The sequence below is a fragment of the Hyperolius riggenbachi genome, chromosome 4, assembly GCF_040937935.1.
Source record: "Hyperolius riggenbachi isolate aHypRig1 chromosome 4, aHypRig1.pri, whole genome shotgun sequence".
Classification (NCBI taxonomy): domain Eukaryota; kingdom Metazoa; phylum Chordata; class Amphibia; order Anura; family Hyperoliidae; genus Hyperolius; species Hyperolius riggenbachi.
This window is the reverse complement of record NC_090649.1, coordinates 331721688-331742771: the sequence shown is the minus strand read 5'-3', so window position 1 is coordinate 331742771 and position 21084 is coordinate 331721688. Positions and strand designations below refer to the sequence as shown.

General features: G+C 42.4%; 1 protein-coding gene across 1 annotated transcript in view; it reads left to right on the top strand.

Moving 5' to 3' along the window:
• The window catches only part of COG2 (component of oligomeric golgi complex 2), a 142863-nt gene that overhangs the window by 95774 nt on the left and 26005 nt on the right, over positions 1–21084 (top strand). Inside the window, exons 12-17 of the mRNA XM_068231820.1 lie at positions 3426–3577; positions 9098–9292; positions 10995–11067; positions 14980–15122; positions 16322–16461; positions 18644–18821. Of these exons, the coding sequence (XP_068087921.1) occupies positions 3426–3577; positions 9098–9292; positions 10995–11067; positions 14980–15122; positions 16322–16461; positions 18644–18821 (881 nt within the window). The remainder of the gene's footprint in view (positions 1–3425; positions 3578–9097; positions 9293–10994; positions 11068–14979; positions 15123–16321; positions 16462–18643; positions 18822–21084) is intronic.

The following is a 21084-nucleotide window of genomic DNA, read 5'->3' as shown; positions in this document are numbered from 1 at the left end:
ATCCAGGTTTGATGACGTTGTTTCTCAAATTGTTAAGAGAACTCTAAAGGTCAAAGTTTCACGGGTAGTTCCCGTCCTGAAAGAGAACCCGACATGGGACAAAGGGGAACAGGGTTTGATCCAAGACGACCACATTTTGTTACAAAGGTTAAACAAACAGTACACTAAGTTAGAGGTAAGATTTCACCATGATACAGGTGATCTTAACGAGGTAGAACACAAAAATGAGCAGGTGAGTTCCAGTCTGCCCTGGTGGACAAAGGTTCCGGTGATGTTCCAGGGACACTCGGACGGGGCATCTGCAGTTCCAAAGTTCTTTCTACACCCACTGGTCGTCTGGATGGGGATGACAACTTTAGGCATCATTATCCAGGTGAGGTTGCGGGGTAAAATTACGTAAAATAAATTAACCTGGTCCAGAGATTGGTGCCTCATAAACAATCTCCGGAACCAATAGTTTAAATTAAGGGATATACAGGGTTACGGGTATAGGTTTAGTAGTACCTAGGAGCTGATTGTATAAAGACGCTCTTTTAGAAGGCACCTGGCACTGCTCCGTTTTGTAACAACCAAACGAGTTTCACTTTTCTGTGGTCATGCAAGTTTGTGAGTGATACGCAAGTGACGCAAATGCTGAGCATGTGGTATTGAGGGACTTAGAAGTAGGGCTTCCCCAGAGAGCCTGGTTACAGGAAGACCAAGAGGTCTTGCTCTCTCTCTTCCAGGGGTAACCACCGAGAGCAGAGAAGTTGTGTGAGCACGAACATCGAAAAGTGAAACATAAACGAAAGAAACCAGGTACTGGGAGGTTCAGACGCTGGGATCTGCGGGTCAAGCCGTTTTAGGGGGGATTGTTATAATTTAAGTAGGCCTCAGTTATTTGGACTGAGTTAGTCAAAAAGGCTTGATGAGCAGACCTGCCCTTTAAGGGGATTTTCTCTGAAGAGAGAAAATCTGCAGTTCTGTCAGCAGAACTAGAACATACCAAGAAGCTGTTCTGAACAAGGCCGCAGGTCTCCCTGACCTGGGCCTGGAACAATAAACATCAGTCATGTTTTGTAAATATTCACATTCCTGCATGTATGTCAAATGTCTCATTGATTATTAATCGAGTAGGCGGATATGATGACACCATGAGTGGGTCCACCAATAGACTGATATAGGGGGTGGCGAAGATGATGTCATATTTAACTCTTTCCTAGCCGGTATTAAATCTGGAGCGAGCGATGGAGAACTCACTTCTGCTTCTTCCTTCTGCACTAGCTCGCAAGGCCGACTTGGACCTCTAAGCATGTTATTCCTTTATGTAAGCTGATATAATGTATGCTATGTACATAGGTAGTTTAGTGTAACGTAGGTAGGAAGAAGGTACCTGATAGACTTCGGTAGGGAGTCTAATCACGAGCAACATGAAGATTTGCATAGCTAGGATATGATGACTGTATCTATCTGTCTTTCTGTGATTTGAATAAATAACGGAAACATTGGAGAAGCCTGAGAAAGTCTATTTCCTGTTTGCTGTGTGGAGAGTCAAGTGATCTCACAGTCTGTGAGACGATGGTGTCGAAGCAAGGTGATAAGAACAGTTTATAACATCCACCTCTGTCCCCATGTGTCCACCTCTGTCCCCATGTGTCCACCTCTGTCCCCATGTGTCCACCTCTGTCCCCATGTGTCCACCTCTGTCCCCATGTGTCCACCTCTGTCCCCATGTGTCCACCTCTGTCCCCATGTGTCCACCTCTGTCCCCATGTGTCCACCTCTGTCCCCATGTGTCCACCTCTGTCCCCATGTGTCCACCTCTGTCCTCCTTGTGTTCTCCTCTATGCCACGTTGTATCCTGTGTCTTCCTCTGCATTGGCACAGTACAGGGAGTCCCCGACATTGCGGTGGGTTGGAGGTTCGTATAGGGAGGCGTTCACAAGTCAGGAACTCCCTGCACTTGGACAATAAGATGCAGTGGGCCAGATTTATCAAGAGTGTCTGAGACAAAATATTAGTAGGTTTTTAGAAATCCGTGCAGAACTGTCTCAGACATCCTAAGAAATCACTAGATAGTGCAGCTAGGAAGGTCTCTCAGGCAGTGCAGTGTGTGAGGGGAATTGCTGTGGTAACCAACACACCTGCTGTCAGCAAGCTCTGAGTGAGGGGGAAGGAGCCCTTTACAAATCACATCTAGCCTGCACTATCTGTAGAACTGCTAATGAGCACTTCTTAATCTGCAGTAGTTAAGGAATGGATTTGCACTTTTCTTAACTTTCAGTTCAGCAGTGATGCACTGGGAGACATCTCAAGCTCACTCCAACCTGAATTATCGCAAATTCTTTCTGTTTTAAGAAAGCAAACTTTTGTTTTTCTTAACATCTTAGTAAGGGGGATTTTAGGACCATTGTAGTCCCTTACACACTCCAATGAGTTCTGGGTCACCATGAGCTTGCTGGTTAGTCTGTACCTCTCGGTGTTACAAGCCCTACTCCATAGAGCCAAATTAATCCATGCCATGCACTGATGAGGATCAAACAATTCGAAACAGTCTGTATGCATGTTGGATTATTATGGCTCTGTACAAATTGACGAGCTGACACATCATCGCATTCCAGCGGTTCTGGAGGTGTGTTTAGCTTCTAAGGGTACAGTGGTTAATTTGCATATGTTCAGCAGTGATGCACTGGGAGACATCTCAAGCTCACTCCAACATGAATTATCGCAAATTCTTTCTGTTTTAAGAAAGCAAACTTTTGTTTCACTTTTCTTAACTGTAGTGTAGCTCTAGAAATCCATGCTAAACTGCCGCTGTTACATAGGCTTTGGGAAGTTTCTTACTATCATGCAGAACAGTTCTTCTGCTGGTTAGAACAGTTTTAGAAGAAAAAACTGTCGGTAATGCTTTGATAAATCTGGCCCAGTGACTTTTTTTACCCCACTTTTGGTGGAGAAAAAGGAAGTCTTATAGTCCAAAACATACAGTACGTTTTAGCTGGCAGATCTCCCCCCAAAATGAAATTCCATTCTCGCCAAAAATGTACACTCGTTCCAATACTTTTATCAGCTCCACACTTTTTATTGCAATTTAATATTATTAAAAATAAACCTTTCTGTTTCAGTTTGTAGCCAGTTATCAATAATCAAAAGTAACTATAAGCACAAACTGCTGTTATTTTCTTGACTAGAATCTGTACTCTGCGTTTCAGTACAGACAGCCCATGTATTTACTTTTCTTGCATGAGTAGTCAACTACAGAATGCAGCAGGCCTTGTGAGCAGCCACATGGACACTTCTGACTTGACAAACTGTGTTAGCATTGTGTGATGTTATGCCCAGAATAAAAGTTCACAATGAAATTAGTTGCTCAAAAAAGGTAGAGATTCTATTTAAGCAAAGTGTATTTATATTTTACATCAAGCCTATTTTCTATATTTGGACAGATGGGCATTTGTATTGCCTTCAAGGCTCCAGTGTTTTGTGGACCTGCTTGACTACATGCTGGTCTGATGAGATCTTTGTACCTTTACTTGCTCACCGTTTCTGGAAACTGACCCTTCAGTTGCTGTCTCGTTATTGCGTATTCATTAAGGAGGTAAGGAACTCAAAGAACAGGTTTGTGCTTTTAATATCTATACGGGGTTTCTATGTACTCCCCTTGTTTACATGTAGACACGTGGCAATCAAGGAAACTGGAAAGAGGTTACTTCATGCAACTGCGACAAGAGAACTCATACTGGAGTAACTGGCAACTGATTTTAGATCCTCCTCCAGTTAGTGCATGTATTTAGGGAAAATAATTTTAGCTCTGTTTTAGCAGGAGGATTAAGAAGCACAACTTCCAGCCTGTGGTCAAACGAGATGATCTGGCAGGCTAGATCTCTTTCTCACACTTCGGGCCACAGAACAAATGATTGCACAAGAACTGACTAGTGTGTGCAAGGCTTAAGTCTTTTTGTTCAAATGAGTGGAATGCAAAACCTCCAGCTTTTATGTCAATGTGCAAAATCGTCATGCTTACAGTGGAGGATAAAGCAGCCTGTATTACCCAGTAATAGTATTTTTCATGTGCTAACCCTGCAATAATGACCATCCATAGCCTTTCTCCTTAAAGTGAACCAAGCACCAATTTTTCTCCTGGTTTCTACTAGCTATAGGAGCTGTCATATTTCCCCCTCCCTTCTAGCTGCCCTTAAGAAGATAGCATCTGTGACTTCTCTAAACTCTTTGAAACACAGTGTTTTATCTCTCTCCCCCTTCCCCGCTGATGAAAGCTGTTGTTTGCTCTCTGCTAATGTGTGCAATAAAATAATTACACGAGTTCTTATCTGCCCGAAACTTCTGTGGTTGGCCCTGCCATCAGGAGGATTCTATAACCCCCCAGCAGTAGGGTTATAGAAGCCTCTGCTATACTTTTAAATGTAAAAAGAAGAGGTAAAATCGAAGTTTTTTTTATTATGAGCTACATTGTTAGCATGCATTTTTAATGTGCTATTAAGATGCACTGGGTGTTAAAAATGACACTCAGTTCCCTTTAAGATATACCTAAAGTGCCATGGAATTACTGGAGATATTGCATGCAAACACAGGAAGAACAAAGTTCATGTAGATAGTGCCTTGGCTAAGATCTGAATCTGGAACTCTAATGCTGAAAGGACTGCATACCCATATTGGTCACACACATCAGCTGCTGAACTGCTGCAATGGACTTGCATCGGTATGATCAATGAATGGATACAAATGCAGTTGCACACACTTGTTACTCAGCCAGTGTTGTTATTCTGTGTTTAAGAAGCCAGTGATGTTATTCTTTGTTAAAGAAGACATTTGGCACAAACAATGAGTCAGCTACATCTCTATAAATAGCATGGCAATCTTTTGTGTTAATGATTACATGAATTAAAAGATTCTTAAAGAGATACTTACCCGGGCCTTCCTCCAGCCCTATAAACACGTGCCAGTTCCTCGCTGTCCTCCCGCGGTCTGCCGTTCAGCCGCGATCAGCCTCAGTACCAGGCTCAGTCGGGATCAGTCTGGGTCTTCTGCACATGCGTGGACTTACTGTGCATGCGCCGTAGATCCAGACTGATTCCAAAAGTAGAAGTGGCCAGCACAGGTTCAAAATGTCGAGCACAGCATGAATAGCATCAGCCCAAACATCCAACTTTAAGTCTTAATGTAAATACAGCTCTTAGAAAATATTCATAGCTCTCAGATGCATGCAGTGAATGAAGGACACACTTCCAGAATAATGCTATGTCCACACTGCAGCCAGATCTGCTCACAACGGACTGTCGCCATTTCGAGCGGTATAACCGCTCTTTGTCAAGTGATAGCATCACTATGTAGATCCGGACTGATGTGACTAAGCCTTTTACCGGGGCTGATTGCAGCTGAACAGCAGACTGCTGGAGGACGGCGAGGACTCGCACGTGTTTATGGGGCGTCAGGAATCCCCGGGTAAATATCAATTCTTTTTCATCTCTGAATCTCTTTAAAATGTTCTATAGGTAGGTCACCAAGGCCCATATGCAATTCACTTTTTCTCCCTTGTTTTCTCCTAGGAGATATTTTTTCCACTTATTTTAAAATGATTTTTCGGCACTTTGCAATTAAAAAAAAGGACCAAAAAGTACATGACCAAGAACTATCAAAATTATTTTGAGTATTTTCTTGCTTGCTGGTGGTTTTATTTATATTTTATTTATAAGGTGTGAAAATATCTACTAGGAGAAAAAGCTAATTGCATATTGGCCCAAGTTTCAAAAATTTAGTGCTGGAAAAAAGTCCAATACACACTTAAGGTGGCCATACATGGTACAATAAAAACGTTCGATTTTCCCGTTTATTCGATTTAAATGATCGAATTGAATGAAAGTTGAATTTTTTTTTTTTCGATCAAGAAATTCAAACGATTATCCCGTTTTTTTCGGGAAAAATGATTGGACATGCTGGAAAAATCTTTATATTCGATCTAACGGAATAATCAAACTAAATTATCTAATTAAAAAATTGTACCATGTATGGCCACCTTTAGACTGCCTATGCCTAAAAAAAACTGTTCTAGTACTGTCTGTAGATATCAAAATAAATGTATTTATAAAGTACTGTAAAAAACTATGAAAATAAATAAATAAAAATGAGAGAGTACAACACAAATAATAATTAGGGCTCTTTCACATGGACAGCTGACAGAGGTGCATTTACCGCTAGTTTCCTGCTCTAGAAGGTAGGATACTATTTAAGAGGTGACATTTGTGGGGGCAGTTTGTCCTGATGAAGCGCCACACCGCTGACGGCGCGAAATAGCTGTAGACATCACATTGCCTGTACCTCTATCCGTTACAGCTGATAATGTATCGCTGCTGAACTTTAACCTCCTGGGTGTTACGCAAGCCGGAGGATTTGCAGCCGACAGTCCCCCATTAGAATTTTAAGTGATCGTGTAGTTGTAATATGTTCAGCTAGCACTAGGCTAGCTAGCAATGGTGGCCGGCATCCCCTCTGATTCTTCTTTATGGGGAGGATCGAACATGACGTCGGCGACGTCATGACATCATGAGCAGACCCGATCCTCCCCCTAGAGAGGACCGGAGATGTGCAGGGCGGCTGCGCCATCGCTGGATCCAGGTAGGGGTGATGTATTTAGCGGCGATCGGGGGGATTAGAAGTAATCGGGGATGCCGACCACCATTGCTAGCTAGCCTAGTGCTAGCTGAACATATTACAACTACACGATCACTTAAAATTATAATGGAGGACTCCTGGGGACAGCCGGCGGTACGCCCGACACTGTGTTTTTTCTTTCTCTGCCTGAAAGAGTTAAATATCAGGTATGCAAGTGGCTGACTCAGTCCTGACTCAGACAGGAAGTGACTACAGTGTGATCCTCACTGATAAGAAATTCCCCTTTTTATCTTTTTATTGCTCTCAGAAGCCATTTTCTGCTAGGAAAATGTTTTATAGTTGGAATTTCTTATCAGTGAGTGTCACACTGTAGTCACTTCCTGTCTGAGTCAGGACTGAGTCAGCCACTTACATACCTTATAGTTAACTATTTCAGGAGGAGAAAGAAAAAAAGGAACACAGCATAGTTATTTGTGTGCTAGGCACTGTACATACACATGTCTTCTCTTATCATATCACATGTCACTTTGATTATCCTTTAAAGGGAACCTTAACTGAGAGGGAGATGGATGTTTCCTTTTAAACAATACCAGTTGCTTGTTATGCTGGATACACACCATGCGTTTCTGCGTTCGATGCGTCCGTCGATACGCATCGATTCGATTATTTCCGACATGTCTGATTCAAGCTTCGATGGATCGTTAAGTCGATTTGCCATACTTTACATGGCAATCGACCTAAAAATCATCGAAATGCGTTAGGAAATGCTCGGAAATAATCGAATCGACGCGTATCGACGGACGCATTCGACGTGGAAACGCATGGTGTGTATTCAGCATAAGTCCTGCTGATCACTTTGGCTTCAGTAGTGGCTGAATCACACACCTGAAACAAGCATGCAGCTAGTCCAGTCTGACTTCAGTCAGAACACCTGATCTGCATGCTTGTTGAGGGGCTGTGGCTAAAAAGTATTAGAGACATGGGATCAGCAGTAAAGTCAGCAACTGATATTATTTTAAAAGGAAAAATCCATATCCTTCTCAGTTGAGTTCCCTTTATAATGTATAAAGATCTTTAAAGATAATTATAGTGTAATGTAAAACCTCAAATTATCGAGTTTTTGAATTACTTGAGATACCTACTTCTAGAAAATGTAGTTTGGGGCTGTCTCAGTTAACTTGATGTTTTTCAATATATTGTTTGTACATGTGGGGAAAAGTGAAAAATGTACTGTAAGATAGGTTGCTGTAGCAGGGATCTTGTGGACACCTGGGAAAAAAACCCTCAGTCAAGCAGGAAAGCACAACAGGCTCAGTCAGTCAGTGCTTAATCACGCTTCATATGTTTAAATCATGTGAATTTCTGGATATACTTGTTATGTTGAAACTTTTAAAATATACCCTTTACCCCTGCCTCTAATGAAGTGAGAATTGTCTTGCGAAATGTATACAGGTATTCGGCCATTTTGGGAAGGTGATTGCTCTTATCGTCATTTATAACTGTTAAGCTAAGTACTTACCTTGCGATGCAGGGAGATGGATCCAGTGACGTCTCCCTGACGACGAACACTCCTCTTATCCTGCATCCTCTAGCTGGCGGGTATGCATGATGTTCGCATGATCGTTCACATGATCGTGCACCTGTACCCACGTCGCGAGATCACGTAAACGACTTCGTGTCGCTCAAAAAATTTGTCGGAAGAATCGTGAGGTGGGTACGGGCCTTTAGTTCATTTATCTGTGGTGAGCTATTCACTAGCACTCAATGATGACTGAAAATAGATGCAATATATAAAGCTGTTTATATGGGCTTCCAACCACAGAATAATATCATTTTTGTCATTTTAGTATTTATACATATATCACATATTTCATTATTTTTTTGTGTGAATTTTGGTGCATCATCACTGCTTCATCATATGTTTCACACAGTAAGAGGTCCATAAGAAGCAATCTTTTGCTCCCTTTAAGCCATTCCTTGGGTCATATGCAATTCACTAGGTCTCCTAAGTTTTATCCTAGGAGATAAATTTCATCTTTTGTTTAAAATAACTTTGTAGCACTCAGCAATTGAAAAAGTAAAAAAAGTACTGTCAAAATTATTCTGAGGTTTTCTTTTGTTTGCTTGTGACTTTAAAAAAAAGGCATTTTATTGCTAAGGTGTAAAATATCACCTAGGAGAAAGCTTAGGAGAAAAATTCAATTGCCTTTGGCCCCTTGTGTTGGTAAACTCAAATGTATGATGAGTGATTCTGTTATTAGAATGCTAAAGTTTTACCTGAAATTTCTGTAGACTGCTCATTGCTTTATTTTCTGCAAAGGCTTTTTTTTAACTTTCAAATGCTGTAGCTATGCTGAATGGTTTTATAAAATGGACGTTCTCAAGGTGAGCTGTTATTACTGTAGTCCAAATGTTACTTATCCCTTATTTCAAAGGTCCTGTGTTTTCTGCTAATTTGAACACATCATTTGGGTTTTGTTTTATACAGGTGGCATCCCGTGTTAGTTCTGAAGGCAAATTGACTGAAAGTAAAAGTTTTTCAAGATCTAATAAAGATGCAGCAGCCACATATATGATTTCTGAAGAACAAGCTACATCCTCAGTTCCAGAGAGCCAGAGTTCCAACTTAACAACTCGTCAGTTGATTCTTCTGATAGCAGATATAGAAAAAATCACTGATGAGGTAAGATGGAATCAGGGTATGGTTGCAAATGTAATCTGCTGCCAGTACATTGCTGCCTGTGTACCTGCTGTGAAGATTCACACACTTCACATTACATGATAGTCTTGTAACCAGCACTGGGATAGATGTGTGCGCAGGTATAGGTCCCCATTCCCAGAAATGTCAGTCATTCTGTCCCCACCCCATTTCTAATCAGCACTTCACCATCCCAATACAACCCCTGTTGATCCCCTTCTCTATCATATGTTTTTGTTTTCTTAATCCAGCATTCATTTTATTTATTTAGTATTTATAAAACACTGACCTCTTCCACACTGCTTTGCAGAGTATATAGTCTTGTCACTTATTGTCCTTCAGAGGGGCTCTTACTCTAATCCTTACTATAGTTATAGGTCATTCATTTAACGTATTAGACCTTATATAAGAATTGATTTCCATACTAACATATCAACATTAGGAACAAGGGTAATATCATGGCTCAATCATACAGTACATTTTAAACCACTACCGTATTTTTCTGACCTTAAGATGCACTTTTTCTCCCCCAAAAGTGGGAGGGGAGTCCCTGCGTCTTATGGTCCAAATGTATACGCTCCGCCTGTGTAGCCATCTGTGTAGCCAACCCCCATGGAGCAGCCATTTGTCCCTATGCCCCCCCCCCCCCGTATGCTTCTGTCCCGAGTGTAGGTCTACTCTCCTATATATACTTACTACTGCCTTGAAGGGGGGCAGGAGTTGCGTCCGGATCGGCTTGAAAGGGGGCAGGAGTGGAATTCCACAGCGGCTGGAAGGGGAAAGGCGTGGAATCCCACATCGGCTTGAGGGGGGGGGCAGGAGTGGAGGCCCAGGGTGAGGTTCTGAGCAGCGCGGATGCACCGATTCCTTCCTTGCACTCCCCAACTCCAGATTCCCAAGACTATTCAGCGTAGAGACGCGTGCAGCCAATCAGGGGGGGGGGGGTGCTGCATTAAATGCGCCAGTTACTGCCGCCTGCACCATGGAAGCACTAGGTTTAGTATAATATATATATGTTTTACTTTGGTTTTGTCCTCTAAATCTAGGTGCGTCTTATGGTCCAAAAAATATGGGTATGTAGATTCAAACAAGGCAAAAATACAACAAAGCAATATTGTGTTAACCATAAGACGGTAACTGAGAATTCATAAGCAGATCTAACAGCACATAGAAAGTATTCAACAGTAGCAGATAGTGGTAAAAGTTCTTAAATTCCTTTGACAGATATTTTAAGAAAAAAAAAACCTGACAAAATAATAAAACAAGCCTGCAGCTGATTCTGGGACTTATTTATGCTTTGTTTATTATTACCAACAGCTTATATTATTAGGAGACTGATCTCTCACATTTTCACATGTTCATTCTGGAATCAACAGATTAGATTGCCTGCTGTTTGGTGAGCAGAATGTATGAGTGATATACCAGTTCTTTCATTAGTTATGGTTAAATTGTGTGGATTTTACATTTTTCAGTAGATGCATCCGTTATTATACAGCCTCATGCCCTGCACTTCTCTTTTTATCTTTTTGTTATTTTGGTTGTCTGGGAAGGATGCCTGCTATAGACATTGGAGCATACCCCTGTATTTTTCAGATGTGTGTTAGATGTTAAGCTAATTTTGTTTAAAAAAATGTTTTCAATGTGTATAGTTCTGCATTAAACTACTTACTTGTTGCTTTTTTTCTAGATGCCAAAATTAACTGAAGTGATTGAGAGAAAACTTAGCCTCATTGGCTTTAAAAACATGTTGGTGCTAACAGGTAGGATCACATTCATATAGTTTTTTTTTATCGGCTGCTTAATGTGCTCACCATCATGTCCACCTGATCCAGGTCATTCAAGCAGTTTTTCAGAAACTGGTCATTATTATAGTGAGATATCAAGGTTTAACACAAAATAATAAGAAGCCAATTAAGCAAATGAGTCAAAATTCTTAATAGATAGTAAACTACGAAGGGAACAAGAAAAGTACCGGTAGTTTACAATATCAGAAGTTTACTTTATTAGAATTTGACTTACATTGTATATTTATACAGATGCATTTGCTGGGACCTAAAGGACTGATTTTTCTATATCCAGAGGTTAAAGGGACTCTGAGCAGTAAATACAATCAAAATCTGAACTTACTGGGGCTTTCTCCAGCCCACCGTAGGTCAGGAGGTCCCTCAGCGTCCTTCTGGCTCTTCTTCCAGGCCCTGCTCAGAAATGGCTCTCGGCGACACTGGGCCCGAGTGTCGGCTCCTTCTTCCGGAAAGATGACGTCCGTTGTCACCACACTGGCCGCCTCGTGACAGTACTGCACATGCGCGGTTTAATCTTTGCGGAAGAAAGAGCCGACACTCGGGCCCAGTGTCGCCAGGAGCCATTTCTGTGCAGGGCCTGGAAGAAGAGCCAGAAGGACGCCGAGGGACCTCCCGACCTACGGTGGGCTGGAGGTAAGTTCAGATTTTGATTGTATTTACTGCTCGAAATCCCTTTAACTATAACTAGATTCAACTGTATTGTTGACCAGGATTTTTTTTTAAATTAGTGCTCTGCAGGTTTAATGGCTTGCTGCAGAGCCATACAACTGAGCACACGCATTAATCCCCCCCCCCCCTTTTCTGCCCACCAACAGAGCTTTCTGTTGGTGGGCTCTGATAGCTGCTGTGATGTTTTTTTTTAATACATTTTGCTATTTTATTTTTTTATTCGTTCCCTCCCTCCCCCTGGCAGCCAATCAGGGCATCAGCCTATGAGAGGGGATAGCGATCGAAGCCTCTTTAGGGGACAGCCAAGTGACACAGCTGTCCTCAGTACAGCACTGCAGTAGATTGCAGCGCTGTACAATATAACAGTCTGATAGCGGAGCTCCGTCACTTAAGCGGGATGTGCGTGATCCCTTGCAATCTCCACCCCGCCAGGACTAGACGCCAAGCGGCGTCACACGGCCGTGGGGAGCAACCTTGTGGCCGTTGATCGGCGTTACGCGGCCGTAAGGTGGATGAACCAACAAGCAAGAAAATAAAGTAATTTTCATAGTACTTTTCAATCTATTTGTTAGTACTTTTCCAATTGAAAAGTGAAAAAAATATATACTAGGATAAAACTCAGGAGATAGTTAATTGCTTATGGGTCAAACACCCTTGCTATTGAATTACAACTGTGCTGAATACCAAGAAGCAGAGTTTGTGATCATAAAGCTATTATTATCGTGTATACTCGAGTATAGGCCGACGCGAGTATAGGCCGACCCCCCCAACTTCCCCCCCACCCCCAACTTTAACCTAAAAAACCTGGAAAAAATTATTGATCCGAGTATAGGCCGAGGGTAGGAAATGCAGCAGCATTAATAATAAAAATAATAATTCCTCCTCCTCATCTGTCTAATCACAAATTGTAATTTGATCTCTCCTGTGTCACCTTACTGCCAAGGCAAATAAGCTTATTTGAAAGCACTGGATGTTAACAATATGTCTGCTTCCATGAAAGCAGGAAGTAGACGCACTGCCGATGTATTGCAGCATTTTGTATCAGCTGTAACAAAGAAATGTTTTTCTTTAAAGGTATCTTAAGTTGCGTATCTTATAGAGCAGAGAGAAAGTACTGAGTTTAGGTCCGGCACTCCCCCACCGCAATGTGTAAAAAAATGGGAATAAAAAGCTGAGCAGCACATAACTCCCCCCCCCCCCCTCCCACTCATGGCTATGTGTACAGTAATCTGTGCCCTCTTTCCCCTGTTTGCCACAATGTGTAAAGTAGCCCACGTGCCCCCCTCCCCCGCTATGTGTAAAGTGCTGTAATCTGCGTGACATTCTCTCCCTGGCAGACTGGAGTGTGTGGCCAACCTTTGAATTGTCCTCCGTGTCCCCTGTGTGTCACCGTATGCAGCGCGGCTTTGAGTAACTCTTAGTGATCCGAGCTGTGTTGGGATGCCTCTTCCTGCCTGTCGCAGGCTCGTTGCTATGACGCCGCACGTCGTGCACTTGATAAGAGTCATCACAACGAGCCTGCGACAGGCAGGAAGAGGCATCCGAACACAGCGCGGATCACTAAGAGTTACTCAAAGCCGTGTTTCATATTCTGACACTCGGTGGACACGAAGGACAATTCAAAGGTTGCCCACACACTCCAGTCTGCCGGGGAGAGAATTATGAAAAGGTGGGGGGGTTGCGCATCCCTAAAAACATGCTGCAATTGACTGGTTAATCGCTCAGGCATGCACCACCTCTAATAGGCTGAAAATGCATGCCCTGCATCCAAAACAAATGCTAAATTTATTATACTATGGAGGAATTTTGGCTTCCACTATAGTTTGCATGGAAAGTATAATATACTGGACACTTGCGCCACGGTGAGGCAGACCTCTGGGCAAGTGGCCTAACCTAAATTAAAAACAACATATGTATAACCTTGGGAGCAGCTAAGCAAAAATGTGTAACTTACATTTTAATGGACAGCAAGGAGAGGGCCAGCACATACCACAAAGGCTGCATCTGAAATGACCAACAGCTCACATGTGCAGCACCTCTAATAAGCTATCTGCACACTTCGCATTCAACTCAGAATGTCACACAGATTACAGCACTTTACACGTAGCGGGGAGGGGGGCACGCGGGTTACTGTACACATAATGGCGAGCGGGAGGGGGAAGTTACTCGATCATTAGCGCTGCGCAGCTTTTTTTTTTTTTTTTACACTCTGCGGAAGGAAGGTGCACTCAGGGAGGTGGGCACTAGAGTATAAGCCGAGACACCCACTTTTGGGCCACTTTTTTGGCCTCAAAAACTCGGCTCTTACAAATCAGGATCACCTTCCTGTAAGCACAGAGGTCTTGGTTACAGCTTTCAGTTCACACACACTCCATCAGCCTGGTATATGCCAATATACAACTTTTTAAGAGCTTTTTGATTCAAATTGATATATACACTTTCAACAATATTTAATTTTTAAAATGTACTTTTTTTCAGTTTGCAGCCAGCAAATGTTCTGTTGGTGCAAATGAAAAAAAATATTTCTTGTAACTAGTGGAACAGTTTTTTGGTTTCCAAGGTTATAAATGTGTTCATTAGTTGAAGGATGAAAATTCTAGGAATGGCCATTTGCTTTAAAGAGGAACTGTAACGACAAAACGGCCCCTGGGGGGTACTCACCTCGGGTGGGGGAAGCCTCAGGATCCTAATGAGGCTTCCCACGCCGTCCTGCGTCCCTCGGGGGTCTCGCTGTAGCCCTCCGTACAGCGGTGACGCAATATTTACCTTCCTGGCTCCTGCGCAGGCGCTCTGATGGCTGTCGGCGCCGAAGTAGGCGGAAATACCCGATCGCCGTCGGGTCTGCTCTACTGCGCAGGCGCAAGTTTCCGGCGCCTGCGCAGTAGAGCGGACCCGACGGAGATCGGGTATTTCCGTCTATTTCCGTGCCGAAAGTCGCCACAGCGCCCCCGCTGGAGCCAGCAAAGGTAAATATTGAACTGACAGTCGGCACAGTCGCCGGCTGTTCGGAGGGCTGCGGCGAGACCCCCGTGGGACAGAGGACGGCGTGGGAAGCCTCATTAGGATCCCGAGGCTTCCCCCACCCGAGGTGAGTACCCCCCAGGGGATGTTTTTCATGTTACAGAGTCTCTTTAAGGCAGCACTCAAAAAAAAGCAATTACTAGTAGCTGAATTTTTTTTTTCATGATTATTTTTATTTAGGTGCTTTAGAAGACCTATTTACCTCAATATCAGAACCTCTTTTGGTCATAAATAGAAGAATCTCACAGGATCTAAGTGAATCTTGCCAAGTTTACTTGAAAAGTGCCCTTGAAGTTCCTAGGCTGTACAGAAGGACCAATAAAGTTAGTATGACTTTTTCTGGATTATTTAGTTTTCTTAAACATATTTGTTCATGAGAAATAGCATACTCAATTTTTGAGTAACGGTAGTTTAGGCTAGATCCACACTATACCATATGAAAAAACATATCCATTTTCCATTTAAACAAAACAGTTTCTTACATTGTATATTTGTTTTTCTTCTGGTTTTCTAATCCATTCCGCTCTCTACCTTTTTGCCGCTGCTGCTGCTATCTATTCAGTTTTCTGCATGCTGGAAACGCTGGTATACCCATCCCAAGGCTCCCTCAAAAGCATCTCAGGCTCCCATTGGTTGGGAATCATCCCTCGCCAGGGAGGATTTCCATTGGTCCACTACTTGGTGAACCAATGAGAATTCCCCCTGGGGAGGAATGATTCCCATTGGTCTGTTGCAAGTAATGGGAGCTTGAGATGCTTCTGCTGGGGCCCCGGGATCAGTGTACCTTTTTGTCTAGCGTGCAGGGAACCAAATGGTAAGTAAATATCTTGTGAAAAGCTTGCAACAGGCAGCCTGTTGAAAACAGACACCATCCGTCTCATAGGTTATCATTGATTTTGTTGGTTCCTGTCACTTCCGGTCCATCTGGAAAAGTTGTGCGAGACCAAAATTTCCTGCATAGAGGAAGCCCCGGGTAAGTATAAATGCTTTCATATTATTCCTATCAGGTTTCCGTCAAGAAAGAGCTGATCAGAGGTTTTCATATACTGAAAGGGATGCTTTGAACAACTATGCCATTTTGTATGAAAAAAAATCACGCCTATATGTTCATATTTAGCAAAAGCTTTATCTGTCCCAAATTTGAAGTAAAAGTAAAAAGTTATTTTGTATGACTGAAATAATACTATCTGATTCTAACTTATGGTTACGTTGTAAATGACCTACCAAAGAAACGAATTGTAGCACCCTGGTCTCAGGAAACTTTATTCAAGATTACAACGAAGAAAAAAGGCTGCCTGTGTTTGTCTGGGTTTAGTTATTGCTAGTTTTGCATTAATAACCACTTTTGAAAAGTAAGAGGTGTATGACTGGTTTGACTGAGTTTAAATCATGGAACCTTGAGAACCTCTATCCCACAGGAGCTATTCAACCATTCTTGGTATGAGATTTTGTTGCAAGTGATACAATCTTCAATATGCTTTTTGCAGGTTAACAATATATTACACTTTTTCTTTTTTTGCAGGAAGTACCAGCAAAGCCTTCCTTTTATGTTGAAAACGCTCTTAAGCCGTTGTATCAGCTTCACGTTGATTATGAAAAGACACTGAAGCAAACCACTAAGCAGAAATGGCTAAATGAAGCACTAACAGAATGTACACAAAAGTAGGTAATTTACCTCTTTTGGGACACACACACTCTGGCCCATTCAGGACCAGAGCATTTTCTCCTCTTTTCCTCAGCACTACTGTGGCACCTGGCTAATGTACTGAGCTCAGCTGTCAATAGACAGCTGAGTGCAGTAACAATAGCGGCGGGAGCATGCAGCAAAATGAGATTGAAATCTACACCCTGGCAGTGATAAGAGGGCCTAGATTTCAATCAACAGCACCTGCAAAAGGTTAAATGTGTTAATGGGCAAATTATAAACACAAACAAAAGCTGGGTAAGTACACTTGAAATTTGCATGCATATGTTCCATTAAGTAATGAGATTTTTTTTCTTTACCATGTAATTTTGTCATACTGCCCCTTTGCACTTGAGATTGGATGAAGTCCGCATACTCACAGGTTTAAAAGTCTAAGCGTTTTTATTTAGGAATTACAGATACAGCAAAACGGCTGACATGTTTCGGATCCGTATCCTTACTCATAGCCTTATATAACTGACATCTTAGTTGGACATATATACTTCCCAAGGACCGCCCCTAAGGGCGTGCATCGGTGGGGAGGACATCACACAGTTGATAAAAATTTTAAGAGACAGGAGCTCTTTACTTCATGCCAACAAATATTGGTAAAATTATTATAGTATATATTACCTTTATTACAAATATAAACATACAAAAATACAAAATATCTAGAAAGAAACCAAAACATATTTGTTCATGAGAAATAGCATATCCAACCTGGCGTTTAAACCCCCCAGTTCCCTAGTACCCAGTTGTAGAATCCAAAATGCCTCTCTTGTCCGCAATTTCTTATACAAGTCACCCCGTCTCACAGAGGCAGTGACCCTCTCAATCGCCTGGAAGCAAAAACCTTGCATATTGCTGTCGTGCCTCTCTCTATAGTGTTGTGCCACATTGCTAATATTATCCACGAGGCACCATTATAATGTTCAGAGATTCTGTGGTACAACCCACATATTGAACATTACAGATTGTGCAGGTGACCACATAGATGACAGATTTAGTATTACAATTCATAAACTGGCGTAAAGAAAACGTTTTTTGATTAGCCGTGGAAGTGACACTCCGTGAGGGGCTATGACAGAAACAATATTTACAAGAAATAAAGCCACATCTATAGGACCCTACCGTGGAAAGCCATGTGGGTCCTATAGTGTTGCTTGGTGATTGAAATAAACTGGGTGAGAGGGCAACCGCCAATGAGCCGGCCTTTTTATAGGCAAATTTGCAACCCGGTTCCAGAACCTTCAGTAACTTATCATCAGCATACAAAATTGGAATATGTTTTGTAATAATGTAAATAACCTTATTATATTGCTGACTGTAAGTCGTGGTAAAGTTTATCGGATGGGTCTTCGATTGATGGTCCAATTTGTTATTAGGCTCGGTCTTCAGTAGTGTATCCTTATCTCTAGACATAGCCATTCTTTGTGCTCTCTTCAGGTCTGAGCCAGAGTAACCCCTTAATTTAAAGCGAGACTTGCTGCCCCTTTCCACTTACTGTATTTTTAGCTCCATGAGAGCTGGGGGGGGGACCTGATGCCGGCCCTAATCCTCCGGTAGATGCCCCTGCACACTGAAGACACACTTTATTTAGAATTTTGTTTCTTGTTTTCCCCCTCCATATCTAGGTGTACCTTATGGTCCAGTGCATCTTATGGAGAGAGAAATATGGTATCTGTTTTCTTCCCTGTGAGCAATGATAGCATCATTTCTATAAATGTTGAAATATGATCTCCAGATCTCTCTTCTTGTGCATGGTTCTATGAAATGTGAATAGTTAGAGAAGCACCTTGTTGATTCTAATTCACTCTACTACAAAAAAAATAATGTTGTTCTGGTAATATATTGCCTCAAAATACTTGCCAAATCTGTGAAGGAATTTTGAAGCATTTATAAATGCCTATATATGAACAGCCCAGCGACACCTCAAGGCCAAAGATCAGTTAGCAGAGCCAGCCATGGCATAGTAAGCAGGGTTGTTTTGCCAACAGCAAGTTTTAATTTAGCCATTCAGATTGGAATCCTAAATCATAATTTATACGCAAATGTTTGAAGTCCATGATGCAGGCATGTTGACTTTATAAGATTACTATTTTGTTTTTCTTTCCTTGTATGTTGTGATTGGTTCTATGATTTGTTTTGGTTTCTTTCTAGATATTATGAAACCGTATCTGAAGTTCTAAATTCAGTAAACAAAATGGAACAAAGTCTGAGGAGACTCAAGCAAGCACGTAAAGCTGCAGTGTCTAGTAATAGCACCAGTGGTGGAGTTAGCGATGACAACAAAATCCGACTACAGCTAGTGCTTGATGTTGAATATTTTATGACTCAGGTATGTAAACCAGATAATATATGTAACATACCAAGGGAGTTACTAGAAATCATTGCCATATTTTGTCAGCTCCCCAGCTACATGCTGCTCCATATACATTTGTGCAGGTAAGCCTTTCCATGTTTGGATGCCAATTTAGCATTGAATATAGTTAGCTCCATTTACATAACTGTGGTGCCCCTTCCTTTGCCAAAAAATACTTGGGAGCGCAGTACTTTTTCATAGGCTTTTTATCTTCTTCATAAAGTACTGTGTTTTTAGGACTGTCTGTACTGGACAATATTATAGACTTTTTACAATATTATAGACTTTTGTTTATTTTTTAACTTGTGTGCCTTGTTAAAGGTGGTGGTCTGAAATTGAGCCTGGAAACTACTTGGCCTGCACATGGAGAACCCTGTGATCAGTTTGGTCAGGTGCTAGAAATGCAAGTCTCTGATTTGCGAGTCATGATCATGTGCTAAAGTTGGATATGGAAACTGCAAATCAGAGCTTGGCAAATCTATCAGCTGATCAAACAAATCACATGCTTCTCCATGTGTCCTCCTAGACATCACCATCACTACATATAAGCTGTGAGGCTGCTGCTCAGACAACATCAGTGAATAGTGCAACCATAGCATTTCACCCTAAAATAGCCAATTAGGTTTTGACAGATCTTAGATGGAGAGCCTCACAAAGGGCCATATCCTATTCATGGTGATAAGTAGCTTGCAGATGCAGAGGATTTGCTCTGTGGTGCGGTCTTTCACCACCACATCCCTGCTCCCTAGAGATGCACGTGCACCTACCAAACATCCGCAAATGTCCGGTGGCTGAAAGTAAATTACTCACGGGTGCCTGGCTCTGCTGCAGGGGAGCTTCAGCGATGTGCGGATGGCCCGGCGGGAAGTTCTGGGGGTCTCTTTATTAATGGAGACCCCCAGATGAAGCCACGATGATGTGCGTTGGCACGTTTAGAACTGCGTTTTGCAGGTCTAAGCGAACGCCTAAGCGAGTTCTTTAACGCTAAGAGAGTTCTTAAATGCGCCCATCGCCTAATTTAAGAACTAGCCAGTGCTTATTGCTGGAAAGTTGTGTAAAAAGATATGGCCCAAGGGGTCTAGTACCCTGAAGAGGTCCTGCCTCTTGCAGAAACCAGAGAGAATGTTTTTGAATTGTATTAAGCTTCAACACTGGAGGCATTGGAGTAATCCACGGGAAACTAGTAAACAGCTTAGTAAAAGTCTAATGAATAGTATCAAGTGTGGTGTTGATCAATAGTAAAACCTCAAATGATATACTCACAGAAGAAAAAGAGATGTGTGCTCAGACCAGTCATGACCTGATATATATACTGGCTGCATCAATTCTATTGACTAATCAAAATGGCACAGCATTTGCATATTGCATCCGCTTACAAGAATATACAGGATCTAAAGCTACTTCCCTGCTGTATCCTGCAGGAGTTGGCCCATGCAAAATACTTTGCATCTCAACGGGTGCTGCGTGTAGGCCTCCTCGTATCCCCAAGAAATGAGGGCAGCATAGATACCCCCACAGAGCACCGCACTGCCCGGGAGTGCTGCAACTGCCCCATCGGGTGGTGGAGCAAGAGAACGCAAACGGCGTACCCCCCCAGATGTGGCCGACGTCCAGGGGGGGTAATCTACGCTGCTCCCCCACCCTCTAAAGGATATATTCCCTACTTTTGCGAATTTGTACCCAACTGCAAGTGCAAATGCATGTCCTGGGAGTGAACACACCAACAGTGAGGCAGGGGGGGGGGGGGCGCAGACAAGCCCCTCAAGCGCTGCCACCACTGGAGGAATCATCCACCACAACCCACGGGGTGAAAAACATGGAACTGCATACTCACAGAAGAAAAAAAATGTGTGCTCAGACCTCAAATTATGTATGACTTATTTTCCCAAGGCTGAAGGTCTAATGGGGTATGAGATTGTAATGTTACACCAATTTTTTGATCCTTACAGGACATGTTAAAATTCGACTAATATGCCTCCTTTGGATTTAGATAGTGATATCAGGTTCTGTTCCCATTACAGCGGAGTCACTCAAGTGGTACAACGTTTCCCCATATTGTGCCACTCGTCAAATGAATGGCTCCTATTTTATAAATAAGAGCCGCTCACACTTGTCACACTGCAACAGATCCACTGGATTTGTTGCAGTAAGCGGACCGCACTTCTGTGCAGTCCGAGATAATCCCAGGCAGACAGGTGCATTCCTCCATATAGACTATAGGGGAGCGCATCTGCCCTGG